The 15624-nt window shown below is 45.9% G+C and overlaps 1 protein-coding gene across 1 annotated transcript in view; it reads left to right on the top strand.

Moving 5' to 3' along the window:
• ANXA2 (annexin A2) overlaps window positions 1-9668 on the top strand; it is a 55103-nt gene extending 45435 nt beyond the window's left edge. The window contains exons 6-13 of the mRNA XM_003928995.4: window positions 119-209; window positions 1347-1426; window positions 2846-2905; window positions 4734-4827; window positions 5697-5792; window positions 6333-6391; window positions 8120-8242; window positions 9306-9668. Coding sequence (XP_003929044.1) covers window positions 119-209; window positions 1347-1426; window positions 2846-2905; window positions 4734-4827; window positions 5697-5792; window positions 6333-6391; window positions 8120-8242; window positions 9306-9365 — 663 coding nt within the window. The 3' untranslated portion in view covers window positions 9366-9668. The remainder of the gene's footprint in view (window positions 1-118; window positions 210-1346; window positions 1427-2845; window positions 2906-4733; window positions 4828-5696; window positions 5793-6332; window positions 6392-8119; window positions 8243-9305) is intronic.
• Window positions 9669-15624: the final 5956 nt, after the last annotated feature.

Here is a 15624-nt window from a genome sequence, read left to right as displayed (position 1 = left end):
GAAGGCAGGATGCTAACAGACGCAATCCATGTTTGCAATTTAGTTGGTGGAGATCCGAAAAGTAGGCTAACGGTGGAGAAGCCTTTCCCTGATAATGTTGGTGCTTCCTGGTTCACAGGGGCTGGGAACAGATGAGGACTCCCTCATTGAGATCATCTGCTCAAGAACCAACCAGGAGCTGCAGGAAATTAACAGAGTCTACAAGGAAAGTGAGTAGCTTGATTTCTGTGATTCACCCTCTAAGCCCAATTTCTGTGACTCTGTCATGGCCACCAGGGTGAGTACTCGGGTTAAGATGCCTGGATTGTTGATGTGCTGAAGTGCCTGCCATCTTGACCATGCAAAGCGGGGTTGGCTGTGGTCCCATTTCTCTCCTTCACCTCCTCATTGCCGGCATTTTGATCATGACATTCCGCTGGAACTTCTGTGTTCGAAGAACAGTAGACAGGAGGGAAAGGAGAGAAAACAACATTTATTTTTAAAAAAGATCTGAGGAGGAGAAGTAGCAAGTATTATAGATGGATTCCATTTATTGGGTGCTGTTCAGTCTCTGCTCAAGAGGTTCCCAACTCTGGACTGTGGGTAGCTGAAAAATCATAGCAAGAAGCCGCTGTTGACCTGTGCACACTAAACAGTATAGAAGACTATGAGTGGAATAAACAACACAACTCAACGTTGCTACTGCATTTCTGTTTTCTTTTAGTTTTTAAAGTTGATATATCATAGTTGTACATATTTTGAGGGTACATGTGATATTTTGGTACATGTAATATGTAATTATCAAGCAGGGTCATTGGGATATCCATCACCTCACACATTTATTTTTTTCTTTGTACTAGGAGCATAACAGTTCCTCTCTAGCTACTGTATTTCAGTATAGATGCTGTTTTTGACTACTGAAATATAATTTTATTCAAAAGCATTCTTTCTTAGTAGTTTCTGCCTTTGTGCATTTTTTCAGTGGACAATAAAGCATGGTATTGTGTGTGCGTGTGTGTGTGTGTAGCCCTCCAGTTTTTTTGATGTTCAGAGTGAGTATTCACAGTCAGGAGGGCTGAGAGACAGTATTTAAACTACACAAGAGGGCACTGGTCAAAGGTGAGCCCGAGGATCCCTGATTTGATCTACCCTGGCTGCCCCTTGTCGTGGATAGTAACTCTGGCTCTGATTTCATGAGGGTGAAAATCATTCTAGTGAATCCTTTGTCGGTTGGGGGTTAAGAAGAATGGATATATCAGCTGACATAGCTGTTCTGCTTTTCAGAGTCTTAGTGGGAAATGGAAAATTGGGGTGGATGGTTGGCTTCACAGGCAGAAAGCATAAAACCAGATGTATTTTTCTCCAAGTGTACAAGACTGATCTGGAGAAGGACATTATTTCGGATACATCTGGTGACTTCCGCAAGCTGATGGTTGCCCTGGCAAAGGTTGGTTTCCCAGTTTCTTTCTTTGCCCTTGCTTCCTCCCAAGGCAAGTCACATACCTCATTTTAGACTTGAAGTGAATTAACTAAATCCCCTGTGCCTGCATCAGAAATTCAGCTGCATTTTCGACAGTGGGCTTGCACTGTCACTGCGGAGTTGTCAATTTTGTATAATAGGATTTCTTATCCTGCTAAACCTCATGGACAAGTGGACTTTGGGAGCAAGAGGAGGGTTGGGCAGCTCTCAAGTCCCGGCCTGGATCTACATGCCAGAGCCTTGGCCGCGTGACTTAGGGAAGGTCACTTTGCCTCTCTCTGTGGTCATGCGGGACCCAGTGGGAAGTGACCTTCTTTCTTTTTCTTGAGTTCACTTCTCATGGGAGAATTTGCCCATGTAGTCCTTTGTCTGGAGTGAAGTTGTCTTTGTCGAGCCGATTGCTGATGTTAACACATTAACATGGAGGAAACGGTGCTTCCCCCGTGAATCCCTAATTCTGGCTGGTGTGTCACTTAATGCTTATGTGCCAGGGGAGGGACGAGAGGCTGTTTTCTCTGGGAACCCTGATGACAAATGACAGACGGTATGCCGCCTCTGACCCGCTCACATCTCCATTACTGCAGCAGCTCCTGTGCTGTTCTCCCTGGCTCTCCTCTCTTCCCTCCCACCTCCCCTGTGGACCGCCGCTCACGGATCTCTGTGAAATACACTTTCGCCATGTTACTTCCCTGTTCAAACCCCATTTCTGCTGCATCCATTGTAAACTCGTAACTGCTGGGAAAAGTCCTCTGTACCCTCCCTGCATCTTTGCTCCTAGGATTCTCTGCTGCTCCGCTCTGCTCTGACAGGGCAGCTCCTCACTTACCTGGGAGCGTGCTCTGCTGCACCTGTGGCCTGTGCTAGCCCTCGTGGGCAGTCTGGCTCTCCCTCTCCTCCTGGCTAGCTGCATTTGACTGACCCTTGAAGTTTCCGCTTCAGCCCGGCCCCATGGTTCACACCGTGTGCTGACTCTGCTCTCTGAGAGTTCTTCCTCCGCGTGGATTTCGTGTCTTCCTAGTGCCGTAGGTTCCCTGGCTGCTGTACATTTGTTTCCGCTTATTCCTCCATCTGCATTGCAAGCTTGCTAAAGGAAAGAGCTAAATCTCATCAGCTTTTTGTGGGGGATGGGGAAAGGGATTCTGTAAGGTGTGCAGGCCAGGACTGGGTTCCAAGGAGGGGGTTGTTGATGGAGAGGCACAGCACCCGCTTCCTTGCTCGATGATTTTACCACTCCTTGGCTGGTCTAGGTTTCAAAGTAAGAAAAATCTTAGGGGGATACTTATTTAGAAAATTAACTAATGGCTTACATGGACTGGGGAGAAAACATTTTCAGCTTTAAAATACACAAAGAAATGGATTTGAAGTTCTTTTCTGCCCTCCTCATAGGGCAGAAGAGCAGAGGATGGCTCTGTCATTGATTATGAATTGATTGACCAAGATGCCCGGGTAAGTGCTGAGCTTTTCGGTTTAAGTTTCTATTTTCTGGTAAATCTCTGGATAGTCTGTATAGTAATTTAACCCTGTGTAACAAATGATTTCCAAACTCTATGACTTAAAACAACAAACATGTATTATTTCTCAGTTTCTTTGTGTCAGGAATTGAGGAGTGGCTTAGTGCAGTGGTTCTGGCTCAGGGTCTCTTGAGTAGAGTTGCTTGAGCATCCTCACAACATGGCAGCTGGCTTTCCCCAGAACAGGCAATCTGAGAGAAAGCAAAGAGGAAGCCATAGCATCTTTTATGAATCTCAGGTGTCCCACCCTGCACTGCCGTCATACTCCTTTCATTAAAAGTGAGTCATTGAGTCTAGCCCACGCTCACTGGGAGGGGATTAGGCTCCTCCTTTGGAAGGGAGGAATGTCAAAGAATTTCTGGCCATCTTTTAAACCCACTGTAGTCTGAGAGCAATGTTTATTAGAAGATACTCTGTTATAATGCTGGCATTACCTACAGAGTCAATACCTGACTCACATATGCTCATTCAGGCTTTGCTTGTATGGAAGCACCAGTTTCTGCAGAGTGTGATCTGGCTGTGCACACTTAGCAGGCAGGCAGGTGGGAAGCAGAAGAAAGTGAAGACACAGCCAGGGACAGGGCGGCTGACAGCTCGTTGTAGGGGGAAAAAGGAGGCCAGCAGAGACCTGTCCTTTTCTGGCTGAATAAAACTTTTGCCAGTTGTAGTTCGATAATGTCTGAGAACTATTTGTTAAGCTTATTCAGACTGCTATGAACTGTAATTACTCAAGGCTCAACAGTTACGTCGCAGTAAGTATAAAAGCTGCAGAAAAAAATTAAATTCATGTTAGTTTTAAATTCAATATATTCCACACAACACTTCTAGAAGGTAGTAGAGAACACTTTTTTTTGAGACAGAGTTTCACTCTTGTTACCCAGGCTGGAGTGCAATGGCGCGATCTTGGCTCACCGCAACCTCCGCCTCCTGGGTTCAGGCAATTCTCCTGCCTCAGCCTCCTGAGTAGCTGGGATTACAGGCACGTGCCACCATGCCCAGCTAATTTTTTTGTATTTTTAGTAGAGACGGGGTTTCACCATGTTGACCAGGTTGGTCTCGATCTCTTGACCTCGTGATCCACCCGCCTCGGCCTCCCAAAGTGCGGGGATTACAGGCTTGAGCCACCGCGCCCGGCCTGAGAACACTTTTAAATAAAATAATAGAAGTTGGGTTTTGCAGTTCCTAGAGGGTGGAAGATCACGGAATGAATATCTACCCTTCAGTAAGCCTTTCTTCCTCTTGTCCTTCCTGACATTGTTAAGGACTGCTTATAGCGCCTAAATTTTCCAGAAACTGAAAATGAGATGGGACAGGCTCCTTTTCCAGCTCCATCACTCCCTGAGTCTCTGAGAAGCTTGGGAATGGGAGCCTGGCCATAGCTGTCCAGTAAATGTTGACTAGTTTATCTGCCCCTAAATGTACCCAAAGGGAGGAGGGCCAGATGTGCTAATTAACATTGACTTGTCCTTCTGTATATGAATAAAAGCTCTTGGTCCTTCCTTTCTTACTCAAGGAAGGAGGCTATAATCACAGACCTCATGAACTATTTACAGTCTTATTTGTATCCATTTGTGCCTCAGGAAGACTGCTTGTGACTAAGTATGTCTAAATAGTACGTTGGTGCCCATGTGTGTAGTATAACCATTCTTCCCCATTGGGCGTTTTGAGTGTGTAGCTTTTTTTGTTTTTTTTTTGCATGACAGTTTTTATGACCTTATGCTGGATTGCGTAGTTAACTTTTTTCTGGTTGGTTGTACTCGTAGGATCTCTATGACGCTGGAGTGAAGAGGAAAGGAACTGATGTTCCCAAGTGGATCAGCATCATGACCGAGCGGAGCGTGTGCCACCTGCAGAAAGGTGGGCACTGTGCTGAGGGGGTCTCAGTGCCTTGGGGCTCTGGGGCGGCTGGGTGGATGTCCATGTTGGGGTTGAGTTTGCCAGAATGAGGTCCTCTCTCTACTTACCACTCTCATAGGCTCACCCGTTTTCCCCCACCAGGTACATTCGCCTTTCTCTCCCATTCTGGATCCTTTTTTTTTTTTTTTTCCTAAGACGGAGTTTCGCTCTTGTTACCCAGGCTGGAGTGCAATGGTGCAATCTCAGCTCACTGCAACCTCAGCCTCCTGAGTAGCTGGGATTACAGGCACGCGCCACCATGCCCAGCTAATTTTTTGTTTTTTTTTTTTTTTTTTTTTTTTTAGTAGAGACGGGGTTTCACCATGTTGACCAGGATGGTCTCGATCTCTTGACCTCGTGATCCACCCGCCTCAGCCTCCCAAAGTGCTGGGATTACAGGCTTGAGCCACCGCACCTGGCCTGGATTCTTTTCTCTTGCAAATAGTTTCTGCATTTGGTGCTGTAGCTTGCAGCTCCTTCTTGTCTGATGACCATTTTATCTCACTATATTTGTTGAAGTAGTGGACTTTGCTGCATGCTTTGTGCTGTTTCCTGTGGTTTCCAGATGCAGTGGGTTCCATTCAGGGGAGATGGAGATGGTCAAAATACGTGGCCTGGGCAATGCCATTCAGGACAGGTGCATGATATGGCTGTCCCAGGACACACTCGTGGGATGTCGGCTCTGGTCACCATGGCAACCTCTAACACCCTAGGATGCTATGATCATCCTCAATTTTTGAAAAAATCGTGGTGCATAAAACTAGATGGGTGATTATTGACAACTTTGACCAGTGGCTCTGATCTGATAACTCTCTGTTGGTTTTCTGCAGTATTTGATAGGTACAAGAGCTACAGCCCTTATGACATGTTGGAGAGCATCAGGAAAGAGGTTAAAGGAGACCTGGAAAATGCCTTTCTGAACCTGGGTAAGCAAGCGTGGCCCCCATTACTGGTAGACATCAGCTTTCAGTGGACAGTGCTGGAGCACCTCTTAATTCCATCCTCTTAATTCCAGTGTTTGGGAGGTGTGGCTTCTGTTTTACAGTCTTAATTGTATAGGTTTATAGTTTTTAATTATTTATTTAAATAATTAATTTATAGTTTAACGGTATAGTTTTACAGTCTTAATTGTATTGGTTTAAGAATATAAAACTGAATAAAAGCCTAAGTTGGTAACAGATGGTTGCCAGGGAGGAGTCAGGGAACAGGAGAAGAGAGGGGTGTGTTGAGGAAACTCACATGTGCTCTTGGGATCTGCACGTCTCGGAGTCCCCTGGTTTAAAACCGTGGTGGAACTCAGTATTGCAGAGGATTTCCAGGATTCCCTTAGCCTGTCCCATTTTGCAGCCCGCTTCCATTGTATCAGGTCACTTCTGGTTTGTGGCCCAGGGTCAGGGCGTCTTCTCCCACTGGCTGAGGAGAGGCGAGAGCACCTACAGCTCTGACTCCCGTTCTTCTCTCCACAGTCCAGTGCATTCAGAACAAGCCCCTGTATTTTGCTGATCGGCTGTACGACTCCATGAAGGTAAGGGCGGCTGGCTGAGAGGGCTGTGTTCCCACGCACAGCTTTTCTTGTCTTGTGCCCCAAACGGAGTCTCCTCAACTCGTGGATGGAGGAAGGGGACCCCACTGTCTGGGGGCAGGAGCACACTAGTCAGCTGTGGTTGTATTTGACATGTGAGAGAACAACAGATTGGTCTCTCTCTCAGCTGCTTGAACATGTATTTGTGTTCAGGCAGAAAGTTAAGTGCCGCGGGAGAGAGAAAATGCGACGTGGTCATCGTATCTGATTCCTGCTCCGGTTTCCCAGTGATTTCTTCCTGTTAGCCCCAGAGTCAAGACAAGTGAAGAAGGGAGGGATTATTAAGTGCCCACTATACAGTAGACATGTGCTACTGTTTCACCTTAAATCATTGCAGATCAGGTCTGAGGCTTATATGATTGTCTTCTTTATAAATGCAGAGACGGAGCTCAGAAGGCCTCAAGCTGCTTGAAGTTACACAGCCAGATTTGAACCTGGGTCTGTCACTCTCCAAAGACAGCCCCACAACTCTCCCTTCAACGAACCACCTCTTCCCATAGACCCATGCCCTTTTCTACACCTCAGATGTGCCTGTGTTTTCTGGCTTCTGGGCTTCTGCCTTTTCCTTCTGGAACATCTCCTTTGTCCGCGCTGCCTCTGCCATCTGTCTTTGAGTTCCATATCAAATGGCATCCCTCAGTGCCTCTGGTCTGATGCTCTGGAAGTAAACTCGGTGGTCTTTATTGCACATATCGTTCAGATGGCGCAGAGTGATGATAGAAGCATATTGGCATGTCCCCGCTAAGCCTGCAAGAGTCAGGAACCTCTTGTTACATTTGGAAGCTCAGACTGCTTGAAGTGAGCCTTGTGGTAGTAGGTGCTCAGTGTACATTTACGGAACGATGGCACAGAGTGGGAGTCTGTGCTGACTACAGCCTGGTGTGTTTGGAATTCCCAGATACTCTTTGTTCTTTTCTTTTCTCTTCTTCTCTTTTCTTTTTTTCCTTCTTTTCTTTCTTCCTCCCCTTCCTCCCTCCCTCCCTCCCCCACTCCCTTCTTCTCTTGCTTCCTCCCTCGGTCCCTCCCTCCCTCTCTCGCTCCCTCCCTTCTTTCCTGCCTGCCTCTCTTTCTTTCTGTCTTTTTTTCTTCCTTTCTCTTTTTCTCTTTCTTCTCTCTCTCTCTCTCTCTCTCTCTCGCTCTCTCTCTCTGTCTCTCTCTGTCTTCCCTTTCTTACAGGTTTTTGGGGAACAAGTGGTGTTTGATTACATGAAAGTTCTTTAATGGTAATTTTTGAGATTCTGGTGCACTCATCACCCAGGTAGTGTACGCTGTGCCCTAATATCCCTTATCTGAAATGCTTGAAACCAGGAATGTTTTGGATTTCAGATTTATTTTTGATGTTGGAATATTTGCATACATATAATGAAATATTTTAGGGATGGGACCCAAGTCTAAACGTGAGATCCATTTGTGTTTTATGTAACCCTTACACACATACCCTAAAGGTAATTTTATACAATGCTTTTGATAATTTTGTGCATGAAACGGTTTGTGTTCAGTGCTTATATATGGAATTTTTCACTGTGGCATCATGTTGGCACTGAAGAAGTTTTGGAATCTGGAGGATTTTAGGTTTCAGATTTTCAGATCAGGGATGCTTAACCTTTAGACTGTTTCTTTAATGTTAACATTCTCAGTGTGTGTAACTTGGAATATCAACTTGATTTTCAGGGCAAGGGGACTCGAGATAAGGTCCTGATCAGAATCATGGTCTCCCGCAGTGAAGTGGACATGTTGAAAATTAGGTCCGAATTCAAGAGAAAGTACGGCAAGTCCCTGTACTACTACATCCAGGTAAGCCCGAGGTGTCGTGTCAGCCTGCCCTGCCATCCAGAGCGCCCCGGGCCCCAGCAGCTGGCCTGGCAGAATGATGATGGAATGGTGATTTTCTGTTTTCTAACTCTCTGGGGAAGAGATGCCGGTCACCCGCCATCAGGGATTTGCTTTGAAAGGACCATTTGTGATTTGTCCTGGTCTTTGTGGAATCAGGCAGATGTTTTATATTTTTCACATCTGTTCCTCTACAACGATTGTTGGTATTCCTGATGATGACCCTGTAAGCCTTGCTGACATCCCAAAGAGACTTGGAAGATCAGTTACATTTTACCGTTTATTATGTGTTTATGCCTTGGAAAATCCTCTGGGATAGGCCTGACAACTTTCAGTGACTGACTGCCATCTTTCCAGTCAATTTAGCCTCTGTCTGTTTTGGTGTGCTGGCGCATTTGCATGTAAGGAAGTGACCGCATTCACAGTGGTGGCACTGTGTGGATTTCAGACAGCCATTGCAATTCCCCTTTCTAAAACTTCCTGAAATGTCCTAGGGCCTGCCCATGGTTACCAAAGATGAAGTTAGAGCTGGGTTTTTCTATAGCCAGGTTTATTAGGGCGCATGTTTAAAGTCAAAGGACTGTTTAGACTATTAGCAATTGTTCCTCATCTCACCAGCTTATGTCCAGTTGACCTTAAGCATGCAGGAAATAGTAGAGTGAGGTAGGAAAGTACCCTGTTCTCTGTAGAAGGGTGAGGATGAGAGAGGAAAGTTGGGGTGTTGGCAGGACCTTGCTGCGTAAGAACAGCCCTGGTCACTGGTCTTTATCAGTCTACAGCGCCTGGCATTCCCTCCATGCCACAGTCCCAAGGAGACTTGAATGTCTTCCCCAACGCCTCCTCCTACCACACTCCCAGAGGGTTCCAGGGCAATGGGTTGGGTGTGGCCCTTCGGGCCTTTGTGTCAAGGCAGGTCTCCTGCAGAGTCTTCTCTCTGTCCTGGGAGAGGCCTCACTGAACGTTGAGCTGCTACTTTGGGCTTTTTTTTCTGATGCTGTATTTCTTTTTTCTCCTGGGCTATTTGCAGCAAGACACTAAGGGTGACTACCAGAAAGCGCTGCTGTACCTGTGTGGTGGAGACGACTGAAGCCCGACACGGTGTGAGCATCAGGAACGGTGCTCCCTATGCTTCCAGCTAACAGGTCTAGAAAACCAGCTTGCGACTAACAGCCCCTATCGCCGGCCCTGTGAGGATGACGGTAGCGTTGCCCCCACCCCCATTCTAGTTGCCTAAGCATTGCCTGGCTTTCCTGTCTAGTCTCTCCCGTAAGCCAAAGAAATGAACATTCCAAGGAGTTGGAAGTGAAGTCTGTGATGTGAAACACTTTGCCTCCTGTGTACTGTGTCGTAAACAGTTGAATAAACTGAATTTGTACTTTAGAAACAAGTACTTTGTGGCCCTGCTGTCAATTTAATTGTTTGAAAATTAAACATGCTTGGGGTTGTGCTGTTGGGCCGGTGAGGCTGTCTCTCCAGGGAGAAAGTTCTAGGACTGAGCTGTACAGCATGGTTGCCCCTATCCAGGTGTCGTTATTTAAGTTATATTTAAATGAAATGAAATAAAATAAAATAAAAGATTCAGTTCTGCAGTCACACAACCTGCATTTCAAATGGTCAGCGTTCAGATGTGGTCAGCGGCTAGGACACCTGGACAGCACAGGTAGGGAGCATTTCCATTACCTGCCCTTCATCTGCTTCTCTTTCTACAGGTTAATGAGGTGAAAACAAGTATTGGGGCAGCCACACACTGGGGAAGGCAGTGGGGCAGGGTGGGGCAAGCTGCAGCCTTCTTGCAAAGGAGATCCCACCCACCCAAGCAGACGGGAAGCACAGAGAACGGATTGCTTTTGACTGGGAGGATTCAGAAAGATGACAGAGAAAGAAGCCATTTGAGCTGTACCCTAAAACCTAAGGTGAGGTTTTATAGCTGGGAGAAAACACTCCATGCAGGATCTTAGGGGTCTGGGAATGAATGACAGGTTGCTCATACAATGGTACACATGTCAAGAAGTTCAGAGACTTTTCTGTACCCTGAAAGTGATGTTTCTCCTGTGCCGGTCACTGCAGCCACCTGGTTTCCAGTACATTTTCATGGCTAGACTGCGAAAGCATGTGTGTATATTTATGTATCTGTCTGTGGTCACAAATGTGAAGGTGCTGTTCCCAGGCTGTCGTCCTGGGATCTGCAGATTCCTTTTGATACAAGTGTCCCCCCTAAGCAGGGTGCAGGGCTGGGAGGATGGGGAGGTACACAACTCCCTCCAACCCTTCTCCTCAGAAGAGCACCTTCTTCTGAGGGTGTCAGCTATTCATTTTTGGAACTTGGCCGATGCAGGGTCCACTCAGTCATCTGCAGGGACTAGGTGGATTATGGAAATGAGTGTATGAAATGGGCAGGTTGGACAGAAGTAGGGAGTCTGGGGAAAACGTACAACTATGCTGTACAGCTCAGTCCTAGAACTTACACTGAACTCAGAATTGACAGGGCTGGGCAGAGGCTGTCCGTAGCAATGTTGCAGATCAGGAAATATTTTGGCATTGTTACCCCTCAATCCGAAGTGTGTTTTAGGCTGCAAAGGGAACAGTGGTGTGGAGAAGGCAAGGCCATGGGGTGAATGTGGGGAGACGTATGTTCCCACTGTGACCACAACAGTGTGTGGGAAGCAGGTATGTGGGAAAATCCAAAGGGCAGGCCAGCACAGGAAAGGTGCTTGGAGAACTGTTTCAAACACTGTCAACTGTCTTTCGTCTGTACAAAGCAATGGCAGCACAGTGTATTCTGAAACTCACAGCCAGGCTTGGAATTTGGGCCCATTTTCTTCTGGATTGCAGCCTGTTCTCCTCAGCCAAGCTGTCCAAACCATTTCTTGAATAAAGAGAACCATCTGGAGGTTTGACTGTTCTCCGCAGCAATTTTACTTTGCAAAGAGAAGGAAAAGGGCACCAGGCAGGCTGTGAGTTGGTAACAAGAACTTTGATTATATTCTTTGAGGAATAAAAGGTAACTGATGCAATGCAGCTATGAAAACTTACTGCACTATAACGCTGTGATCCAGAACGTGATTTTTTCTCCCTGCCTTGGTGGGGCTGGACAGGGCCATCATGTTATACAACCCCAGAGAATACTCATCCTGTTATAGTCTATGTGAGTGGTATCTCCCTTGGTGTTGTGCGGTGTACAACCTGAGCAGCCATACATGACAGCCCAGTATTGTGACCCTAGGTATGTGTGAGACGGCCTATTTGGCCTTTTGCTACAGTTGCCTTCCGGATTAAAAAGTTAGATAACAGGCTGGGCGTGGTAGCTCATGCCTATAATTCCAGCACTTCGGGAGGCCAAGGCGGGTGGATCACCGGAGCTCGGGAGTTTGAGACCAGCCTGACCAACATGGAGAAACCCCATCTGTACTACAAATACAAAAAAAAATTAGCCAGGCATGGTAGCACATGCCTGTAGTCCCAGCTACTCGGGAGGCTGAGGCAGGAGAATCGCCTGAACCAGGGAGGTGGAGGTTGCGGTGAACTGACATTGTGCCATTGCACTCCAGTCTGGGCAACAAGAGCAAAATTCTGTCTAAAAAAAAAAAAAGACAAATCTTCTACTTAGAAACAAATGGGTAAACCTCTAAAGGTTTTGACTTCCATAGACTCTTGATCTTCAGACCAGTTTTACTGGGCTATGCACAAATGGCTGTATGTATGAATCTTCCCCTGTATGTGAAGTTCCCATGGTATAAATTATTAGTAAAGATAGCTAAGGCAGGGAAAACCAGGCTCACAAAATGGCTACATTTAGCAAGAAAAATGATTTGGGGACAGAAATCTTTTAAATCAATTTTAGTCTTTAAATGACTCCCGTCTCCAGACCTCTCCCTGTGTTTTGACAAACAGCTTTGGTTTCTCATCCACATCAGTTTATTTGACCTCCTTTTCCCATCAACTACCAAAATGAAAACTCTGCTGCAGGAGAGAGAAGCGGAGAGAGAGTGCGAGCAATTTTAAACATCCCTTAGCAATGAGGCAGAACATGCTATAGCCATCAAGTTCTAGTTGTTCATTCTATTTATTGAAAAAAGCTTGTAGCCTGATTTCTTTTATGCGAGTACATTTGAGCAAGCAAAGTTTATAGAGATGACTTATCTCATTACATTAGAAGAGTGATTTGCTATCTCAGCATCTATAAGCAATTTTAGCAGACATTTCTGGATGAAGAAAAGCTTTTGTAAATATATGCGAAAGACACAATTTCATCAAGCATTAAATTGGAGGTGCCCTGGAAAAATATTACATTTGTGCATTCAATTAGCTTGATTGTGGCTGAATTTTGTCCACTGAAGGCAGCATTTCTGCAGAAAAACTGAAGCATTCCCTATGTCAGCAGGTTTCCCGAAACAGAATAAGCACACAAGTTTCCCCTTTGCCAGTCGTCTTTTGCATTTGTGCTGTTCCGAGCTCTGTGTCCCTAATCAGGCTGCTCAGTCGTGTTCCTTGCAAGGAGAGTGATAGAGGTGAGGGAAATTCTATCAGGGTAGAAATTCCTGATAGAAATCCAAACTCACCATTATTTAAATAGCCTGCATCTGGTGCAAAAGCTAGGCAAGCTCTGGGCAAAATTGGGAGGGAGTCAAAGGACTTGAGTCCTCCCGGTCTCCTTCCAGAGTCTGTAGGACACTATTTCAATCCTGTTATGGCTGTTAGCCCATATCCTTTCCCCTGGGGTGAGTCTGCAGGACTCACCCTATCTTTTATTTGGAATAGAAGTTTTGTCCTCCTATTACAGGAAAGAGTAAAGTTAGGAAATGAATGGTTGGGGTACAAGAGGGCTTTCTTGCACCCCTTAAAGTCAGCGAAAGAAAGGAGCTAAATATGTAGGGATGATCCTGGCCCTCCCCTGACGCACCCCTGCCCCCCTTGCTGACAGGTAGTTGAACCATCAGCTCTCTACTAATAAGAAACAAGCCAGGAAAAACATAATGCCAGTGGAACCTGGCCGTGGGGGTGGCTCATCTCTTTAAATGGTAGGTGAGGACAAATTGGAAGTTTCTCAGCTATAATCCATTACAGCCTGATAGGATTTGGCTCGGTGTCCTCACCCAGATCTCATCTAGAATTGTAGTCCCCACGTGTGGAGGGAGGGAGGGGATTGGCTCCCAGGGGTGGGTTTCCCCCATGCTGTTTTTTTGACAGTGAGTGAGTTCTCACGAGATCTGGTGGTTTTAAAACCATCTGGCATTTTCCCAGCATGCAGCGCTCTCTCCTACCACCATGTGAAGAAGGTCCATGGTTCCCCTTCACCTTCTGCCTCTATTGTAAAGTTTCGTGAGGCCTCCCCAGCCATGTAGAACCGTGAGTCAATTAAACCTCTTTTCTTTATAAATTACCTGATCTCGGGTAGTAGCAGTGTAGGAATGAACTATGTAGCCCAAGGCAATTATGCTTTAAAGTAAATGTTTAAAGATTAATTAATCCACGAATCAGGAAGGAGTTTGGATTAGGAACAGAAATGTTTGAAACAAGTCTTTGTTACGCTTTCCATGTCAGATTTCGACCTTTACCATGGAGTCTTGGGCTTTGGAGAACCACCTTGGTCTCAGCGAATCACTTTTGTCTGAATAGATACGAGCTGCTAGATGACTAAAAAGTTTTTGTTTGTTTGTTTTTTGTTTTAACTGTAGAGTTCTGCAGGTAATACTGGTCCTCAGTCATCCAGGTATTCATTCGTTTACTTCATTTGTTTAACAGACATACCTCTTACGTGCTGGTGCCTGAAAAAGCACTGGGGATATTACGAGAGAGAGAACAAGGCAACTCCAGCCAAGTAGAGTGACAAGGGCTGTCATTGAGAAAAACCACAGGCACCTGAGGGTGGAGAGTAGCTGATTACATCCAAGAGAAGCACGTGGGAGGTTTCTAGGAGGGGGGGCAACCTGTTTTTTTGTTTTTGCTTTTGTTTTTAAAAGACAAAGTCTTCCTTTGCAACCCAGGCTGGAGTGCCAAGATGTGGACATGGCTCAGTGTGGACATGGCTTACTGTGGCCTTGACCTTCTAGGCTCAAGCAGTCTTTCTGCCTCAGTCCCCTGAGGAGCTGGGACTATAGGAGCATGCCACCACACCTGAATACTTTTTGTATTTTTTTTTAAGAGATGGAGTTTTCACCTGTTTCCCGGACTGGTGTTGAACTCCAGAGTTCAAGCCATCCCCCAACCGTGGCCTCCCAAAGTGCTGGGGATTACAGGCGTGAGGAGATACTCCATAAAAGCAGATTTTGTTGTTGTTGTTCTTTGGGTATGGTGTTTTTTAGTTTAGTTTAGTTTTGTTTTTTTTTTACAAGAGGATTATGTAATAATTGGAGAAAGTTGGAAAATAGAGAAAACTGTGAAAAAGAAAATTGTAATCACCTGAAACCCCAGTTGGAACGGATTGCTATTAATATAATTGGCAGGATGACCCATTTGAACATCAGCTCTTGTTTCTTTGACAGTTCATCCGAAAGAACAAGAGGCAGTTTTTCTTCCCCCTTTTCAAAGAGGGGCTAGGCTTTTCTGGCAGCCAAAGTAAGGCCTTCCTTGCCCAGTGGCAGAGTTAAGGTGGCTTTTGATTTTTCAATGCCTAGTTCAATCCAGGATGTACACTGGGATTATCTCAAAGGGGTGGGCTCTGGGTTGAAAGGGAGAAGAAAACTCCCTGGGAGAGCTGGGTTTCCAGAGCTGGAGAGAGGAGGTTTCCAGGTGATGGGAACGGTGCCCAGCCCCCACGTATCACTTGGAGTATCTGACCACTGGGTCAGGGAAGCTGCGTTGGAAAGCTGAGCATTTGCAGGAGATAAAAAACTGACCACACAGCACTGTTTACAATAGCAAAGACCTGGAACCAACCCAAATGCCCATCGATGATAGACTGGACAGGGAAAATGTGGCACATATACACCATGGAATACTATGCAGCCATCAAAAACGATGAGTTCGTGTCCTTTGTAGGGACATTCAAATAATCACACGAGTAAGTGTCAGTTACAAATTGTTACAATGAAGACATAACCCATTTCAGGGAGTGGGAACTCAAAACTCAGTCATTTCATATTGTTTTGATTTTGAAATCTCTTGGGTATTAGGAAGGCTGAAGTGGGAGGATCCCTTGAGCCCAGGAGTCTGAGACTGCAGTGAGCTCTGATCGTGCCACTGCAGTCCAGCCCTGGTGACAGAGCAAGGCCCTGTCTCAAAAGAGGAGGGGAGAGCAAAAGAGAGCAACCTCTTGAATATTAATTTGGACCAAATCATGACTTCCTCCACGGCTTTCAAGATCCTTCTATATTACTATGCAAATTCCAAATGGAAAACAGCCAAAA

This window comes from Saimiri boliviensis, chromosome 2 (genome assembly GCF_048565385.1).
Source record: "Saimiri boliviensis isolate mSaiBol1 chromosome 2, mSaiBol1.pri, whole genome shotgun sequence".
Lineage (NCBI taxonomy): Eukaryota > Metazoa > Chordata > Mammalia > Primates > Cebidae > Saimiri > Saimiri boliviensis.
This window is presented reverse-complemented; position numbering and strand designations above follow the sequence as displayed.